Source organism: Nestor notabilis, unplaced genomic scaffold (genome assembly GCF_000696875.1).
Source record: "Nestor notabilis isolate BGI_N333 unplaced genomic scaffold, ASM69687v1 scaffold6211, whole genome shotgun sequence".
In the NCBI taxonomy this organism is placed as follows: domain Eukaryota; kingdom Metazoa; phylum Chordata; class Aves; order Psittaciformes; family Psittacidae; genus Nestor; species Nestor notabilis.
Genome location: NW_009916064.1, coordinates 73,928 through 94,469, shown reverse-complemented (window position 1 = coordinate 94,469; position 20,542 = coordinate 73,928). Strand labels below are relative to the sequence as shown.

The following is a 20,542-nucleotide window of genomic DNA, read 5'->3' as shown; positions in this document are numbered from 1 at the left end:
CTTCAACCCTTCACAGTCCTTCCTGCCAACACTATTGTACATTTGCGCCATGAAGATGGAGCAGTGAAATAGCTCATCATTAGCAGTAAGAGCACAGCTGTTTTATTTAAAATAGAATATGTCAGTTCTTACTGCCTTTAATTTCTTGTTTTGTATGCCCTAGCTTGCAGAACAATCTTAGTTTGCTCAATATTACTAAGATTAAGGATGAATCATACCCAACTGAGAAATAACTCTCAACTGTAACAGCTCCAGGTTTCCCACACTGTCTTTTACACAGAGGCAGCTGTTCCTTATCTCCTCTTGAATAAAATGGTACACTAGATTAAAAAGAAATTTTTGAAGAAAACATACTTTCATGTATATAACAATTGAACTATCTGTAATCTAAAAATCCTTTTATCTGCAACTTTCTTGCTTTGTGGGTGGTGTAACATGACATGATGTTAACCCTGAATGATGTCTCTCCCTGATTGTATCTAGTCAGATATCTATAATGTATGTGTGTCTACCTTTAATTTCTGTGGGTTATCTGAAGGTTTTGAGGTCATCCTAGGAGTTCTTGTCAAGTACATGGAGTGAGTAGCTTGTGAGTAATGAGGGATGTGAACAGGTGCAGAGACACTGTAGCTTCCTCATACCAGTGATGCCCTTACCACAGTCTGAGAACCATAGAATCATAGAATGGTTTGTGTTAGAAGGGACCTTAAAGATCATCTGGTTCCAACCTTCCTTCCACAGGCAGCGACACATTCCACTAGACCGGGTTGCTCCAAGCTCCATCCAGCCTGGCCTTGAACACTGCCAGGGATGGAACAGACACAGCTTCTCTGGGCAACCTGTGACAGTGTCTCACCACCCTCATAGTGAGGAATTTCTTCCTAATATCCAATGTAAATCTACCCTCTGCCAGCTTAAAGCCATTTCTCCTTGTCCTATCACTACATGCCCTTGCAAAAAGTCCCTCTCCAGATTTCTTGTGGGCTCCCCTTAGGTGCTCAAAGGCTGCACAACCCCAGCTCTCTCAGCCTGTCTTCATAGCAGGAGCGCTGCAGCCCTCTGATCATCTTCATGACCCTCCTCTGGACTTGCTCCAGGTCCATGTTCCTCTTATGTTGGGGGCCCCAGACCTGAAGACAGGACTGCAGATGGGGTGTACGAGAGCAGAGTAGAGGGGGAGAATCACCTCCTGTGACCTGCTGACCACGCTGCTTTTGATGCAGCCCAGCATACAATTGGCTTTCTAGGCTGCAAGCATGACATTGCTGGGTCATTTTGAGCTTATGAAACCCTGGATCTACAAAATGTATTCTGGTTCTTTAAACCTCAGGGATATGTCAGGAGAAGTTAATTTGAAGAATATACCATGTGATTTCTTTATACCACTAGATAAATAAGGAAAAGCTAACACTGAGGACTTGGTGTTTACATCCTGAATACCCATAATGTAAAGGGCAGAAGAAATTATAAGACCTCCTGCTAGGTGGTATGATGAAGGAAACCTGAATTAGCAGATGGAGTTGGGACATGGAAGATTAGCCACCTAAGTATATGTGCTTATTTCAGGAAGCAACTTTGACCTGGATGGATTTAGGTGAGATAGGTTGTGTAGCTACAAACCTTTTCTTCCACCTTGTAAAGGAAGCACCAGTTCATGCATTTCTCTGTCACAGTGATTTAACAAGTTGTGAAACTGAGAGGGTTGAATGGGTTGTTTAAAGTCACCCTGCAAGATGAAACCAAGCAGGTTAGAAGTCAGGAGTGACTTAAATACTGGAAACTGTTGCCACTGAGCCCCCAGGTTCTCATGCTAGCGTATGTAGATGCAGACCGCTGATAAATGTTTGTAACTGAAACGGAAATGAGAAAAAAAAAAGAAGAAGCTGCCAAAGGCATTGCTTGAGTCAAAGGATATATCTCTTTCTGCCTTTTGATGGATGAGACCTTATCGGCTTTGTCCAGAGAGCATAGTGAATTACACTTCTCACTTTGAAATACACACAAAATCTCTCTCTTAAAGATTAGAAAGACATAGGAGTCCAACAGAAATAAAACCAGGATGTGGTTGTATAATTAAAGGCAGTAGCCTTTAATTGAATGAATATACATACAGGTGCTAAAATAGGCAACTTTAATCTTGACTTTTTCTAACTTTGAGCTCTTGATTTTGTAGTCATAGTAACATTCATTTAACAAGGTATGCCATTGCCTGGGTTTGGGGGAAAGTGTAAATCTGAACTGTCGAAATGTCATCTCATCTCCTTGAGTTATAGTAGAATCATAGAATGGTTTTGTTGGAAGGCACCTTAAAGATCATTCAGTTCCAACTCCCTGCCATGGGCAAGGGCACCTTCCACTAGACCAGGTTGCTCGAAGCCCCATCCAACCTGGCCTTGAACACTGTCAGGGATGGGGCAGCCACAGTGTCTCTGGGCAACCTGTGCCATCATCTCACCATCCTCACAGGGAAGAACTTTTTTCTTGATACCTCATCTAAATCTACTCTCTCTTGACACCACATGGTGCATATCTACATTTAACACAGTCAGTTCTCTGTCCTTTGAGCTAGTGGGGGAACTCTCATCTCTAAATTTGTGATATCCTTTAAGCTATAAGAGATGGACACTATTCTAAATAGATATAAATACATATTTACCTTAGAGGACTGGAAAGACACAAGAACATTAGGTTCCATTTCAGACTTTCAAGGAAATCATGCTATAGTTTGTATTTTCTGTGAGATTTTTCTGTGCATATTCTACTTCTCCCATTTCCTTTTCTTATCACTTTACTGATTTGTTTTCCTTTTATTTTTTCAGTCCTGATTGTCCCCTTTGTCTATCTCATCCCACACATATCCTTCCTGCCTGTCTTAATCTGTTTCTGCAGATCTCACAGTTTTGCTTCCTATTCTTTTTATTAATCTTAAACCCTTGTTAATTGTTCAGACAGACCTCTTCAGCTCTTAGTCCCAATACCCAGTCCCTGCCAGTTTCAATTCTCAGCTCTTTAGAGTTTTCTTTTTATAACCTGTTCTTTTTTCTTTTCTTCTTTTTTTTGGTGGTGTTTTTTATCAGTTCTCTCTTCATTTGAGTTAGAGAGCTTCTTCCTTTTTTGTGGCAGAGTATTGGAGAAGTAACTGAGAGCCTGAAGGGGATGACCGTCTTCTCATAGGTGGTCTGGTTTAGTCTGATAACTTTCACTGTGTTTTACCTCCTGGCATGTGAAGATTTTGAAAGTGGATCACTACTGCTAAAATACCCTAGCAACCAACAAACCTAAGAAGGGTTAGGTTTTGTTGGTACAATAAACAAAAGAGATCTGAAGAGACGCATGGCTTAGATTCGTCTGGTAAGAAAATCCTTTTGTACAAACTTAGTTGTGTTAAAACCGTATTGTGAAAGCCAAACCTCTTAATATAAATGTCTGAATATTTTAGAATTCTCTCCCAAGAATTTACTTGGTCCTTCACATTTCTAACACCAGTGGAAACCCTTCAGGACAATGACATTATTATAACATCTTCAGTAGTGAGGATCCTTTATTCGCTACATTAAACATTTACAGCTCAATGTCTAATCTCCCCAGTCACCTGGGGTATGTCAGACTCCAAATGAGTTTTTGTGGCATTCACATCTACCTTAATGATCTGTCTTGAGGCTGTTTTGTTTGGGATTTGAGTGGGTTAATCAGCATTTTTAGATCACAAATTGAATCTTTTCATAACAATAAATGGGGAAGTTAATTTTTTCTTCATGGTGCCATATGCAGCATATTCAGGCTACTGGCATTTCTGTCTTTAATAGTATTAAAGAGTTCTAGCTTTAGGTATTCAGCATAATGGGCAGTAAATAGGTAGAAGATTTGTTTGTTGTTTATACATTCCATAGCTAATTTCATGAGGACTTAGGAAATCACTACTAATCTTGCAGCTAATTAGAGCATCATGCTAGCCATACTGCTCCATCTACCGAACCCTCCTCCTGCTGATACGTGATTTTGGTTCGTCTTGCTAGGAACAAAAATCTTTCCACAGTACCGGTTCAGAATATGAAGCAACTGTCTGCATATCTGATTTCATGGGGTTATTGCACTGCTGTTTATCACTGCAGCATTAGAGTCTGTATCCACAGATCCTGGACAAAGTCCTTTTCATTGTTCAGGGGAGCACAAAAAAACTGGAAGCTAGATGCAAGCGGCCAGAAGAACAGGCGCCTCAGGAGAAAAATGTCTGGCACTTGAATGCTGTGGCTTGGCTCATGATCTGAGACTATCCCTTATTTTTGGCATATTCCTATGTGTGGATGTATCCATATATTCACAGGTGCCGACAGTGTGTGGGTGTATGGGAAAGCTGCTCTGCAGTGCCTGTGCTATTAATGTAAGACCTTGTCTTCTCATATTCTCATCTCTCACCTGGTGTATTTAGTAATCACTATGTCCCACAGCACTGTTCTGTACTGTCCACATCCTCACCCACGCACAGCTAGGTGGAAACCTCTTTGCTCCTGGAGGAAAGCATCCACAATGATATTGAATGTCATGTGCATTAATTTTATGCCTTTAACTGATTTATTATAACTCATTTTGCTGCTATTGCACAGCACTGCCCTATATTTAGAATGAGCAACAATCCCATAGTTTCAGTCCTATTATCTATCATTAAGGATTTGCTTTTGTTTTCAAATAACAACAGTGAAGCACTTTGAAAATCTTGGTTGTGTGGTGCATTGTTGCATACTTACTGTGGTTTATGATAAAAATGATGGCTGGGAATGTTTCTTTTTAAGGACAAAGTCACCCAGCCCAGAATTGTTCTATAACCACCAAGAATAGATGGGACATAATTAAATTTGTGAATCATGACTTTCTTCTTCAATTATTAGATGAATCCCATAAATGTCACCACTAAGCTATCTGTTGCATATTAGTGTTTTCTTTTCAGGCATTTTGGAGAATCTCTTTAAAATTCCAAACGTTCATAACGTCGTTTTCCTTTGGGCTATCAGGAATGGTGATAGTTAAGATTTCAGTTCTGTGTTAGCTGTGTTGTTTTGACAGGTCAAAGCTCTAGTCCCTGTTAAGTGCATATTTTCCTCTATGAAGGAAGGAATTCAATAGAAGAGAGACATCATCTGTGGGAACAGTTTATGAGCCAGTTGTGTAGCTCCCTAGTACTCTGTAGCTATTGGAAGTGTAGTTGTATCTGCTGCAATTAACTTTTTTAGTGCTATAAATAAATTTAACAAACGATTCTTTCAGTAAGGGCTGCAAGAGGGATCTGCTGAATTGAAACGAGATAGCCATTAAGCAGAATCTACAAAGACCTTAAGGGTCTCCTGTCAGAGCAGGTTAAGCAATAATAAACACTAAGCAAATTCAATCGGTCTATAACCTAGAGCATCAGAGCACATAAAGCAAATCTCATGATTGACCTGCCTTCCATTCACTGGTCTCTCAGTCCCTATTCTGTAAGGAAAAATTCTGGGAGGTCACAATGAGCACTGTTCCCATCTGACCTTCCTGAAAATGTGGAGGATTGGCCTCACTCCTGGATGTCTTTGTTGCTTCAGAAGTGCAAGCTCTTCTCCTCTTCCTGCCTTCTTATCTATCTCTTCTTTATATTCTTGTATCTCATTCCAAGTTTTTTCCCCTGCTTCTAGTTTTCCTGGCTTCACAGCTCTTCTGTTGTTCAAATTGCTTTTCAAACACAATGCTGGCAGCATTGTTGATGTATTCCCAGTGTCTTGCACCGGCCTCTGAGGCCTGTAAGGACTTTGACTGTCCTAGGTGCTCCCCTACTCTCCTCCCTGAAACCGCTGAGCTTCTCTTTGTGCTTCTAGCCTCAGTGGGCCACAAAAATATGAGCCATGAGCCCCATTATCTTTTAGCATTGTCTTGTTCTCTTATCAGAATTAAGAGCTTCTCAGTAGATAAATCTCTCTGCTCTTAATCAGTTTCTTTTGAATGGCAGGAAAGGCTGCAGCACAGTTTTTCTTTCTATTTCTCTCAGAACTGTTGATGACTTTATGTTGCTTCTTGTTCATAAACCAAAACAGTTTATGAGCTGATATTCTGTTCTCCTTCTGGGATACTTCATATGAGGATTTAAATCTCTTTCCTGCGACTCCTCTACTTTTTTGTGCCATTGTTTGTTTAAAGATCCTCCAAGGAGAAAAAAGAATTTCATTCAGTGATTCAGTTTTAGATAACCAGGTACTCAAGAGATTTCACATGTTTTCTTTTTATTTAATGAGATATTAGTAGGCAGCTCTCTTGGTACTTTCCATGTGGACTCACATGCACTTTTTTCTCTTTTGTTCTTTTTGGGGGTTTGTTTGGGATTTTTTGGCTGCAAGAATGTAATGGCTGTGGAAACCTAAATCCCCTGTTATAAGAAATGCTGGCTGAGGGGAATTATTTACTGTAGTTTTACAAGTTCTCTTCTCTCTGAGAAAATATGGAGATGCCTCAGCTTTGAGTGTAGAAGGAATAATATCTGTTTTGATTTGAAAGAAGCCCTACATCAAAATAACATGGTGCTGGACAGCTTTCTCTTGAATCAGGCTGTAACTTTCACTACTTGAAATAATTTTTGTTGACCTTTAAGAGTTCTGAAAAAGAAATCTCTCTCTCTTATTTCAGTGTGTAAGAGCAAGCCCTAAACCCTTGTTCTGGGGATGTTCCTTTCTTTGCAGTTACTAATTGATGTTGACCTCAGAAAAGGAAATAAATAATTCTACTGAATCTTTGGTTTGGTATGAAAGAGTTGGTATGAAAGAGTTGAAAATTGAAATCTTTGATAATTATAAATGGGTGAAACTAATGATGAATAATATGTTCCTGCTTTTAAATAGCTATTAAGATTTAGATAGTAGAAAGCTTTTCTGAGAATATTTAAACAAAACCCACTCCCCCCAAAAAATATAGCAACCACCAAACAAAACAAAACCCTGAAGACTTCAGCCAAAAAGGTTTTTATTTGCTTTTGATTTTCCAGCCATTCCTCTTGGAATTATAGTTGTACGAGGAGACTGTGACTTGGAGACCTGTCGTATGTACATTGACCGTCTACAAGAGGTGAGATTTTTGGGAGATCAGGTATCATTTATTAGTCTATATTATGCTTCTTCCAGATCTGAGTGTAGAGGTTTAATAGTTGCTGCAAACAGATATTGAGAGTATTGGAATTTGCCTACCACCAAAAATAACACTTTAGTGTTATTGTATACAACAATATCATACAGTGTATGATAATAACATACAATATATGATAATAAAAGCAGGAGTAGCATGGAAAAATATTTTCTAAACAGGAAATGAAAAGTCACACTGACTCCTTTCAAGCGATAACAAAATAGATGTGGATGGGCATGTTTACTTCTCCTTGACCTGGAATGCAATACCAGGACTTTCCACATACCTTGCTGAAATTATATAAATTATTGATTAGAAAGTGTAATATGTAAGGATACACATCATGGTATTCAAGTGGATCTAATTATGTAAATTTCATTCTCTGTTACTGTCATGGGGAGACACCAATAAACACTACAGATAGCAACGAAGTCTTTCCAAATATACAGAAAAGTATACTCATGCAGCTAATAATAATGTTGCCCTTATTGTCTTGAGAGATCATTCTACAATACAGTCTGGGAATTGGAGACTTCAAATGCCCCATTACCTGAGTAATTTTAAGTGTGTATACCTTTAGTGATAAAACTAATGGATTTTCATTAATGTATTGTCTCTGGTTTTAATCTTTTACTGATACCTTTCCACAACATTTACATGTGTAAAGACACTATGTAGTTTTCTAAATAGGTTGTCCAGTTTACACAGGAACTATGAACCTCATCTCTCCCATTGAACTCTTTAGGAGCCACTGGCTTCTCTGCAGTTTTGAAACTCTGCACTTGCAGCCTGAATATGAGCCTTAGTATTTCACTGCAGGCTTTCACTTTTTTGCATGTCAGCCAGGATTCCTTTCACCAGTGACATTTCTGAATATTCAGACCTGAGGTGTGCTATTATTATCATAAATAAGACCGTATTGGAAGGTGATACCTATCTGAAGTATCTGGTGATGGGAAATTACAATGAAACAATTGTGGTGATATTCTCAGCAGATTACAAATGTGATCTCATACTGCACTCAGGCAACTTAATAGCAAGTATCAGGTGTCAAGTATTTGTGCGACACTGAAGTAAGCAGAGGTAGATGTTCTGGTTGAATTACCCACAGTGGCTGTGGAGGAACTGTGTTTCTCCAACCTTCTGCACTGTTTGTGCTATGTTTTTTTTTCTTGTGTGTCCTTGATTTGGCTCAGACCCATTTGCTGGGAATGGAGGTGCCAAAGTTTTCTGCACTCTGCCAACTTTCATACCAACTGGGGAGGTATGGTCTGTAGGCCAGGCTTCTTGGTAAGCTATGTCATGAGCTAAAACTGTTTGTCAAAATCTCTATTAAAATAAATTATATTCTTGAACCCTGCTAAATATCAGGGTCATCCTGATGTAACCTCCCTGACACGAGGTTGTCTTAAAACAGGGAGAACTGCCAGTGGTTTTCTTTAGTACATTAATTACTTACTTTCATTTAAAAAAAAAAAAAAATCATAGATTTTAGCATGTTTTGTTTCATATTTTTGCTAATAGTCTAAATTTCGATAGTTTTCATGGAATAAATACCTCTGTGATATGGTAACGTGCCATTAACATAATCTCTATATTTTAAAACCTGTTTTTTTTGACCAAATGCATACAAATTTAAACTTTAGGTGAGCTTTCCATGACTATTTTGTAGTGTTTGCTTCATATGCTTAAAACCTGTGAGAAATACTTGCAAAATTATTTGTTTGCCAACTATTTCAGATAGTGAAACTGCAAGCAGTTCTTGTTGCTTTAATTTTTTTCATCATTGCTGTGTCTTTCATCCTCCTTCTAGGACCTACAGTCAGTAACTTCTACTACACAGAGAGTTCATTACCAGGTAAGATAAACTTTCCTTTTGTATCAGAACAAAAAGAGGATTAGCAATGTGGACTGCACTCTTAGCATTTGAACCCAGGTTTCTTTTTGTTAAATATCTGTATGTTAGATAAATTTCTCATTATCACTTACCCTCAAATGGAGGATGTTCATTCTGCTTTCCCTTGGACAATCCTTTTCCTTGCAAGCCTTGTGGAATCATCTTTAAAATTAGCACATCATGATGATGTGAGTGATATTGCAATAGCAGCGCCTTGCATACTGAAGTGAATGAGATGAGACAAACAGCAAAAGTAAATGTGTTTCTCTGAGAAACTGAACAATAACATATTATATTTCATAGCTGTAGTAATAAAATTTATCACTGAGAAAAAATGTGTGCTAGCAAGCGTAACCTCTTAATAATTGTGTGCACCACAGTCATCTACCTTTAGTTTAACATAATCTTCAGAGTAGTTCTTTAATCTATCCTGGGCAGAAATGTGTCTTTTGCATGTGACAAACGGGTTCTCGTTTTAGGCGGCTAGTTTTTAAAATTGCTCTCTTTGTACATTTTACAACCTTATTCTACAATTTATGCAGTACAAAACTTGCCTTTACAGTTGGAATTATTGTTCTGGAATGTATATTTCTCTCAGTAAAATATTGCACTGCACAGTGCTTAAATTGGGAGTAAACTACCTCAGACTAACTCTGCTGACTCCTGAGCTGATCCGACACTGGCACTGAGACTTGACACAAACCATGGTCAGTTGACATAGCGCCTAAGATCGCAAGGCAAGTTTGCACAGTGTTGGTAGCCATTTCCTAGATTTAACAATGTGCAGGAATGAGTTCACTGGGAAAGCATACAGACATCCAGCTGAGAGGAATCTACTGCAGTGAAATTGCAAGTAATTTCTTGGGGCTTAATGATTACCTGGGTGATACAGAATTCCAGTTTAGCAAGAATGCTTGTAAATGTCCTGAATGCCAAAAGACACTATGAGAAAATGCAATTTGGCATGTTTTCCCGGAGCTGCTGCCTTCATTCCAGTTCATGGTTTGTTTCTATATTTCCCTGTCCAATTTTAACCTCATATTTTTTACATTTGTATCAATCATTGCCCAGGAATCAAGTTTCAGAGCAGTGTTAGTGTTTAGTGAATTGGCTAACAAACCAGCATGTATTACTCTGTTCCACTCATTATAAATTAACCTAAGTGGTTGCTGACTGCTCCATGTGTAGGAAACTGCCTGAGGAAAAATGAAGAGCTCTATCTGTGTGTATGGAGAGGGCTAAAAGAGAGTATAAAATGTCAGAAATCAGTCCCATACTTGGTTCTAACCTCTGCAGTCATAGCAGTATATAAATTAATTGCCTAGTCATCTTTTCTGGTGTACATCAGTGTGAAATCCCTAATATACCATCATTTTTTTATGATTCTTCAGTTTGAATGCACCACCCTCTGTGTCTTGTCTTCCATAGTTGTTTACCCTGATTCTTCAAACATTGGTTTATTCTCAGTGGGTCATTTCTACAAACTTTCTTGTTAGGTTAATTTGAGGTTTGTTCCATGTTACATATTACATATGTAATTTTGTAATGTATTACATATTACAAAAAGGGAGGAAAACCAGGCGATAAAGAGGATGAATACGGTACTTGAGTTGATGGCACCATCTTCTTACCTCACTAATAAGGTGTCACGGGTACTTTTAAGACTCATAAATGCAGTTCTCTTGTGTGATTCCTCTGCAGCTCAAAACATTGGGAGTTAGCAGAAACATCAACAAGCCCATAAAAATTATGCTAGGGTTGTTTTTCATTCTGTTTTGTTTCTCTAATGAGTTTAATGCTCAAAAAATATCATTCTTGCAGGCCTGAGACTTCCCAAGCTAGTTCTGCAGTTGAACTGTAATGAAGTCTTGGAAGGAACATATCACAGTATACAATCTGTAACTTGAATTTACATTTATCAGCATTATCCCTATCTTCACTTTCCTAGCATTATGTACTTTGTTAGGTCTATGAATTTTCACTCTTTTCTCCTCTTTGTATAATCTACCATTTTAGTACTCACCGTTGTCTTTTGATGTTTTCTTCCTTTTGCCCTCTGTATCCCAGTGCTCACCTTTCTGCAAATAGTGGGATAAATATTAAGATACATTAAACTTTGTGCATGTAGATACATAGGTATTAGCTAACCTAGTGGATTTCAGAAAACTCTTGACTCTCCCACATACATCTCAGTTGCCATACAAGTAAACCCATAGCTCCATCCCACAAGTCCATAAGCCCATATTAGAGAAAGACACAGATGTATTTTAATTCTGATGCTTAAACCATTGAGATATGTCATTTGGTTCCCTTTATGGACTGCTATGTTGTCATTGTCTTCATCTCTCCTGTAATGCATGGAAGTTGGAGACGAAAACTTGTGCAGAAACCTGAGCAAGGTTTACGGGATCAAGTAAAATCTGTGAGTCTAAACATGGGAAAGAATTGAGGCTGTTTTATTTTTGCCAGGGTGGCTATAGACACAGATACCATGCATCAGAGGATAAATATGTATATATTTCTTTAGTTGAGCAAAGTCTATAGATTTCTGCAATAACATTTCAAATAAAATCTGTTGCCAGGACTGTAGCCAAACTCTAGGGCACTGAGGAGACAACAAATGAGTCATCTGGAGCTATCTTTGCTTTTCTGTCATGTATAACCAGAAAGGAAAGGCAGTAAAAGATAGTTCCAGTTGATCTCCAGGGCAGAAGCTAATAAGACGAATCTTGCAAAATCTGTCATGATAGCAAATGAAATTAATAACATTTTGTAACAGCATCATGCCAGGCACTGATATGCATTCACTTGGTTGAGAAATGTGCATCCATCAAAACGCTAATCATTATCAGAGCTGCTTGAAAAACAATACATAGTGCACGCAGGCACCCTGGTGACCAGGAAGCTGGGGAAGCTAAGAACTGGTACATATCTGAACAAGATCAACATGAGCTCATTTTTAATCAGGTGGCTGAAAAAGTGTCAGATGTTTTTAGGTAAATCAAAGAGCAATGTCTGCCTCTTAATGCGTAAGGGCATTGTTTTCTCTGTATTCAATTTGGAAATTGTTTTACCAAGTCTCACTGAATTAACTTCCTTCAGTATTTTCTGAGATTTTCCCCAGTTTAAGAAAGCAAACTACTTCTTCTCCATAGTCTTACTGGCAGCCTGGGGAATTGAACTGATGAAATTCCCATTTTTCTGTTGATACATTCTTTATTTTTTTTCATGACTTTTTCTCACACATGGCTACTCAGATAAGAAGCATTTTAGAAATAAGTCAGCTCTGCAAAAAATGAAATTAATTTCTGAGAAATAACTATTACTTCTAGATGTTTTAAATGATATAAACACTGGGCAGTGAAAAAAGAGGAAAATATATGGGAAACTGAACCTTTGAGAATTTGTATGAATATTCCAGATGTGTTGGTTTGATACACTGTAAACTTTAATTTTGTGTTGTTCCTGCACTGCTCCTCTTGTATACAAAGCGGCCTGGCTTTCTCCTTCAAACCACATACATGGTGCCAGCTGCCTGAGGGAATGGTAGGGTTTGTTACTTGGAGTCTCTCACTTAGCCTTCTAAAGGGTGCCTTTCTAAAGGTCTGCTGTAGCTCAGGCTGGCGTGGTGAATTTCTGCATTATGCCAGGGAGTTAAGCATTCATAGCTCTGTTCTCCCTTCTGGCTGAAAGCCCATGATTGTTTGAAATCACTTTTTAGAACTCACTCTTTCAGCCAGCCTTACTGTCTGGTGTTGGACCTTCAAAAAACTACCGACCTGATACAGCTGTACAATTCCCAATACAAAAGTTATTTGTCCTGCATCGTGCTGTCAGGAAAGGTGCTGGGCTCCTGTGTGATATTCTAAGAAGCGACAATGAGATATCTTTGTATTCTGGTCTGTTTTCACCAATCTATGCCCATGTTGTAGATATATGTCCATATGCATTATTCGCGCTCTGTGCTCAGCAATTATTTTTTCAAAGATACCTTTCCTCCCTATTGTTTCTTTCTCTTTTCTTGCCTTGTGGTTTGGTATATGACTCTGTGGCCTGTTGTCTGATGGAGGAATAAAGTTTAATCTTGAGCCAGTTTGTGCCTAAATTTACATCATTAGCAGATGTGCTGATTTTACTGCCTAAGATGTAAATAAGGATAGAATCTGGCTTTATACAGATTTTGGATGTGTGCCTAAGATCCACGCCGTTGTGCTTAGCCCTGTGCAAATCTATTTGTGTTTAAAAGTAATGTCCCAGTGGCTTTAGGAAGTTGGCTGACCATTCACTGGAAGCATGGAGCAGAGCCATGACCACCCTCTGCTTTCCAAGATCCCTTCTGCTTCTCCAGCTCAGTGAGAGCTGAACAAGCAAGGGACAGCTTTTTGACTCCTTGGTGAGTACTGGTCAGGAAGAAGGTCTTTGTTCCTCCCTAGTCATTTGGTTTGGTTCCTCAAGTAATGTCTGTTGGCTCTCAAGGAGCAGGTGTTTCAGCTGGAATGGAAATACACTGATGAAAGATGTTTGGCTAGCTGGTGGTGGTCCTCAGGTCTGCATCTATATTCTAGGTGTAGAAGATAATGGGTTTTTTTGCTTTTGTGTGCATTTGGGACACACCAGGGACAGGCAAAGTGGATGACACTTTGAGTGGCAGATGAGTGTAAAAACCCTGAACTAGAATAAAGGAAAGTGACACACACTCAAGAAACAAACATAACTGAAGTTCATGGCTGTTTAATAGTGATGTGTGTCTTTGACTTCTTTTAACTCTCTCTGTTCCTGTGTCCCCACAAATAAGTGGGGCTGCAGCCAGCTGAGAAAGCTGGTTTTGATGCAAAGCTTTTTGATATTGCTGAGCTGAAGGGAAGAGGACAGCTGAGGATGTGGCTGAAATTAACCATATCAGTTTACTCTTTTCTATATTACAGCCAAACCCTGATGTCAGTGAGAAGCAAATCCAGTGGGTTTGATTTATCAGTAGAGCAAAATGAGAAAAAGAAGAGACTAGAAAATAGTGCTTTTTAGAGGAAAAAAGAAGTTTGTTATTTTTTATATAATTTCTCTGCCCTATCCAGGACCAGGAAAGCTCTTTCCCCAGAGTACTTTCTGTTCAGAGGCTCTCTCCTAGATGGTGCTTCCTAGATGGTAAGTACATCTCCCATTTCTTGTACCTAGCATGCTGCTTGCTTCTGGTCTGCACATGAAGGATAGTTCCTCTAAGAGTATTACTATGGCAGAGTAACTGTTCCTGCTTATTACACTGAGTAGGTGAAAAAGGAGCTAAGTGTCCCCCTTTCCCCTCTGAAAAATGAAACAGGCCCTTCATGTACCAATCAAAATGTCTGCTGTAGCTTTGTCACCCCAAGGAGACACGTTCTGCTAAGGCTGATTAGAGGTTTAGTGTTCAGCATCTCTGCTGTGATGAGCAGCACTTACTGCATGGCATTGCCTGGAGTCAGAGTGCAGCTGTTTCTGGCAGTGTGCTGCTTCTGGTAAGGCTGAGTTCTTCACTGGTTTCTCTTTAAAGTGCTATAGTGTTTAGGTACTCTAGTGTTTAGGTGATAGAAATGTACCTCCCTTTTCCTGTAAGGCTGCGCTTGATGTAACTCCCTGGAGACCTGCACTTGTATTTCACCCAGACTTTGACAAAGCAGACAGCTTATCTGGGCTTTTATCAGGCTCAAGAGCACTGAAATTGGCAACTAAAAGCATCTGCTTTTGCAAAAGCTTCAGTGTGGGGAAACTGAATTTGTTATTATTCTAAACAAAACCAATTTCTCCTTGGCAATTTCTAATCACTCTTCTTTGTGTCTCATGAGGGAAATTGATAAAAACATACTGAGATTCTGGGTTTTAGAGAAATCTGTGTGGATAGATGCATTCAGGTTTTGTCTTTAGGGATTTGATATTCCCTTGCAGTGCCAAAACCTACAATGCTACATCACTGTGCTCTTGTGTCAAAACTCTACAATGAATGAATCTGGTTTTACTGGCCAAACTAAATGCAATGCAGAAACAAACAAAAAGATCGCATCTGATGAAGCACATTGTAGGTGAAAAAATGCTTTTGGTTTAGTAATATAAATTATGTGGCAGTGATAAAATTCATATTAGGTTCTTATTTAGTGAATTTCCCCTGTTTTCATGTGAGGTTTTGTGAGTAGGATAGATTTTCCATGAGCGCATTGGTAATTCAGGGCGAATATCTGTGGCCATGCATTTTAATTCACAAATAGCTCCCAAGCAGTTCTTTAGATGCAAAATTTGAATCAATCCTGTTAGACTCATCAATGTCATTATAATCTTGCTACACTCTCATCAAAACAATTCAGCATTTTCTGTCATATATTTTAATGTAATCATTTCTTCTTATAAGCCTGAAATCCATTTTATACATTTTAAAAATATTTATTTAAAGTTAATAATTTCACTCAATAATGTTTTTTTAAGCCTAACCTTTAAATTCAACATTTAAAGGGATAGGAACACGGACTTAATGAATTAGTCAGTTTACGTTTTTGTGAAACCACTGTGACTTCACTGACACAGAGGTTGCTTTAGTAGTAATAATGTTAGTTCAGCCCATCTTGTCCATGCAGTTTGACTCAGATAATTTTCTTCACTGCAGTTTTGTTGTTTTTCTGTCTTGCAGCAACTTCTGCTGATCGTTTTTACCGCATTGACAGATCTCAGGTAAATCTTTATTCAGTTACTGTTTCCATAGGTTTTTTTTTAAAGCTTTGTCAAAAGCAGCTTAACATGAATTATCTGCTATTCCTCTTGTGCTTATAAATTGCTACTGATGTCTGATGAAAAGTAGAGAAAAAGTTCTGGGCCATTTTGCAGGTGATGTAATTCACATAGTTTCATTGAAGTTTTATATCTGCTGACAATCTGCCCTTCTATTACTACCAATCTGATGTACACATCAGAATGCTCTACATTTGTCATCCTTATCGAATCTTACCAAGGGCATCTATGTGGCACCAGGGTATTTGAGTTTATCTTTTACTGATGCTTTTAGTCACCAGGTGTCTTGGTCCTGTATGTGTAATGTGAAAATTAAGGCGAGTGTTAGAAGCTGAGAATTTCAAACACAGCTATATCAAATATTCCCAAGCAACCCCAAACCAGAGTGTAGCTCTGTTAGATTCAAACCTGTGGTATAGATTTGACAATCTGAATATATTTTCTAAAAGACACTGAAAGTTTTACGGAGCTTTTGGTGTTTCTGATTTGTAGCCAGAACAGGCCAATTAGTGGCTCAGCATTAAGTGCAAACTGTTGATTTAAGACAGTGGTCATTTGTGTCTGGTTCTCCTGAGAACCATGTAAGCTGTTTCTGAATCACATGAACATATGACTGTTTCCTAGCGAAAGCAGCTGGTGTTTTAGTTCAAGCAGAAGGAGCTGTGGCTTTAGTTCAGAGGTCCCAGGTTCAGTGTCTGCATGTAGCCACCATGGGACTTCTTTGCACAGTGATATAAATGCTTTGATGAAGTTGTACTTTAACATTTGGAAAACAAGGATGAAGAAGATGCCGCTACAGGTTAAACTGGGGGATGTTGCTCTGTTTGGCTTATTCTGCATTTCTTCAGTACTTGGCTTCATACAAATGGTCATCTTTTCCTCCTACTCATTTGCCCTGTGTTTCTGTGATGGAAAAAATCAATACTGTATGATAGTCCCAGTGCACAAATGATGGGAAGTTTTGCCTACGTAGACAAGCCCACTCACACTTGGTGTTTTCTGAAGGACAATGAGCCTTCAGTGTCAATAACAAAAAAAAAGAGGAATTGAGAAAGAAAGATTTGGTAATGGAGAGGTGAAACCAGAATATAAAAGCAGTGAAAGATAATGAAAATTTCTGTTGGCCATCATCGGAGGACAAATGTTAGGTGTTCATCCTCATTTTAAAATGTAAACTTTGGATTTTTGGGTAGGCTTCCAGTTTCCAGCTGAATGACATATAGTCATTGAGTAGCAACCTTTCAAGTGTTGCTGTGAGTGTGAAGCTTGCTGGTTGGAAATCTTGTTTGACTTGAAACTGATAGAGTGTTTATTGGTGACTTCGGTGTCATTGGTTTTAGTGTGAGTACATACATGTGCACTTAAACAAATACACAGACAGAGTCCCATGAATGCTCTTCAGAGACCCTGATGTGCATCCAGCTTTCCTATAGCCAGCTGGATGCTCTGAGAGGCCAGAAATGCTGCAGGCCCATTGTTTGTTCCTTCTATCACTCCAACAGGAACATTTGCACTTTGTGACGGAAATTTCGCAGGACGAGATTTTTATTCTGGACCCAGAGATGGTAATGTCACAGCAGGTGGGGACGCCACCAGGAATGCCTGATCTGGTAGTGGAGCAGGCCTCTGGGTGAGTGGTGCTGGGATCTGGATGTATTAGAGTTGGACATCTCTTTTCTAGTCCCCTGTTTTAAAGGACTGAGAGATGTGGGAGGGCAGATCTTAGGTGGGGAGCTCATGACAGGATCAAATACAGCCATGGTAATGACAGAAGGAGAGTGAAATAACATCTACTCCATTAGACATCCTGGAGCACACAGCAGGACTAATGGACTTCAGCACCTTTCAATCTCCTCACACCCCCTGGCTGTATCTGCTCCACCATAAATCAGTATCCATTGAGTTAAACCCCCTTCTCTGCATGGCCAGGGCTCTGATACCGCTGTATAAAGCCCTGAAGCCCTTCTGCCTAAGCATGATGGTAAAGTGTCTCTGTTTCTTCTCGTCCTCTGGGCAGACAAGAAACAATCCTATTTGTCTTTAGTAACAGTCTTATACTCACAGTGAATTGAGCTTGCTATGGGCTGAAAAGTGCTGGGAACCAGTAAGCACAAGCCAGGTTCAAAGTGGAGAATGCAAGGTGATTTCTGAGGTGTAAATGTCTCCGTTCCTTCTTCCCTCCCTAGAATATCAGATCGGTGGAACCCTGCCGTCCGAAAGAGGATGCTGAGTGACAGCGGCCTTGGCAAGATTTCCCCACACTACGAGGTACCTGACAAACAAAAGGACGCCAGCCAGACACACATGCTGCAGTAAGAGCCCTCCCTCTGCATTTCTTTTCCTGATGATGCACTGTCACCATTACCACAGACAACTTCTAATGGTTCCTTTAAGATTAACGAATTGTGTGGATGTGCTGAAATTACGGAAGTCCTCTTGCTGCTTCTCTTTTGCTTCTCCCTTCTGTTTCTTCATGTTTCTCCTTTATATGTTCTTGACTTTGTTGGTTTGGGTTTTTTTTGTTTTTTTTTTTTTTGTCTGTGTGGCACCCTGCACTCTTAATAAACCTAGATCCAAGTTTCCAAAAGTAAATATGTTATATTGGATGCCTGAAGTTCCAGCTAATAGAACCTTCGTGGCAACTGGCTATGAGAAAGACCAAAGCATTCATCCTTAAGGTAGCTCTGATGCAATGCGACAAAGCAGAAGCCTCTACAATTGCTGCTGCTTTCAGAGATGTATAAAATAGTTTCCATATAATCTCGAGCCAGAGATACCATTGCTGATGCCTGAAGCATGATGACTAAACAGTGGTTTTGTTGCTGATATTTCCTACCTGCAAGAGATTTCCACCACCACGATCATGTTTGCCATATTCAGATTTGTGTAAGAGTATCTCTCATTCTTCTTGCCTGTTTCAGAAGTGGTTCTCAGTTTTCTGGTCCTGTTGCTTTAGATTTTCAAAACCAGCAGTCGATCCATGAAATCTCTATCAAAGTTTAGATGGGAGGCACTTGTCTGAACTCTATTGCTGGCTTTGAAGATTTCTAATGTTTTGGGGTTGTTTTTCCCCCCAGGTACATAATCTATAATTCTATGTATCGCTTCTGCTTTATGTTTCTAGTTCTACTGTATCTGAATCCCTACGGATGGGTTTTAGAACTTAGTACAGAAAAATTAGAAATAGTGACCATATGGTCCTTGTTTCAGTTTGTTTTTCTGTCTTGGATGTGTGTGACAGGGGGCTGCAAATGTTCTTGCTGAGTACAGCTCTAGGGCAGATGCAGTGTGGAAGGGAGATGGCATGGCTGTGCAGCTACAACCTAGAACTTCCCAGCAAACTGGAAACTGCTGACAAGAAGAGGAGATGGTACAGCAAAAACGGTGATCCTCATAGCACTGCCAAGAGGCACTCACCTAGTTTTCTCCCATTAGTCTGAGTGATTCTGTTCTTGTTTTTATGCTCTGTAATGTGAAGGATGGTGAATTCAGGTTCAGTTTTCCACAGACTGGAATGGCAGGGCCTGAAATTTGGAGCTGGCAAAGCTGGGAGAAAAATGATGCTTAGACACTTTTAGACAGTGTGACGAGATGGTGACAATATGTGGACTACCTTTTAATTGATAAAAGGAATGTTTTTGTTTACATCAGTGCAACTGGAAATGTTTATTTAACTGGAACAATTATTTTTGGTAGATTTATTAACTACAAGCAAAGTCAGTAGCACTGCTCAGAGTAAATATACCGGTCACTGCCTACTATAAGAAATCGTTTTTTTTATAGCTTCTCTAAGCTTTAATTGTTTTGCCTGAAATTTTTCATGGTAAGACTCAGTCTTTGACTGATTCTTTCTCTCTTTCTTTTAGTTAAAACTTAGACAAAAAGCCAGTTGTTTCTGAAGACAAGATTTGTGGGAAATGTGCTGCTTTAAATTTATTTTTTTTTAAATAAATAAATCCAGCAGTTGTATCCTGGGGCGTTTTAGTCCTGGTAGTGGAATGAGCGTCATTGGAATGAAGTTTTAGAGGCTTGACGTTTAATAAAGTGTCAGCACAATACCAGGAAGATGCCTTTTTCTGTCTTAAGAAAAGTACCCCTGAGTTTGCCCTGCTTATGAGGTTATTCATGCACTTCAGAGACACCTCACGTTCAAAAGCTTTGCTTTCTAAAGCTTCTGTCTGCACATGCTTATGGAGGTGTTATGCCCATCTGTAGTGGGAGAAGTGATTTGAAAGAGCGAAAGGAGTAGAAGAAAAAAGGGAGTATGTGCAGGAACTTGGGGAGTTAGGAGGCAATTAGGAGCACAGGGGACATAGAGATGTCTGGGAAATCAGATACTTATCTGATTGATAGTCATCTGATACAAGAGGACATGGACTGCAGATAGGTAAGAAGTGAATGGGACAGGTCAGGGGCATGGAGTAAAGAGTCTGTGGCTGGTTTTGTCCAAAATCTGGAGTTCCAGGCTGATGCAGGTTATTCAGTGGGCAACCTCTGAAGTATGTTTAGACACTGCCTCATTTACTGCCAGGCTGGAAGGTGTATAGTAAATGAGGCGGGGGAATGCAGTGGAGAAAGCAAAGTATTATTACAGTTAAGGCAGTTGAATGCTGCTCTGGGGGATTGGCTTCTCCCCTCAATTTTCCTAACAGAATTTCTGAATGATGCGGATTTACAACAAACTTTTCACAAATGGCCAGTAACAACGGGCTTCTCACTCTATGCATGGCCACTGTGAAGCAGGATGGGTTCCTGGGGGGC

At 39.4% G+C, this 20,542-nt stretch overlaps 1 protein-coding gene across 1 annotated transcript in view; it reads left to right on the top strand.

Annotated features, from left to right (window-relative positions):
* DGKI (diacylglycerol kinase, iota) overlaps nt 1-20,542 on the top strand; it is a 116,898-nt gene that overhangs the window by 49,132 nt on the left and 47,224 nt on the right. Inside the window, exons 20-25 of the mRNA XM_010024426.1 lie at nt 7,001-7,080; nt 8,951-8,995; nt 14,107-14,176; nt 15,684-15,724; nt 17,284-17,411; nt 17,968-18,093. Coding sequence (XP_010022728.1) covers nt 7,001-7,080; nt 8,951-8,995; nt 14,107-14,176; nt 15,684-15,724; nt 17,284-17,411; nt 17,968-18,093 — 490 coding nt within the window. The remainder of the gene's footprint in view (nt 1-7,000; nt 7,081-8,950; nt 8,996-14,106; nt 14,177-15,683; nt 15,725-17,283; nt 17,412-17,967; nt 18,094-20,542) is intronic.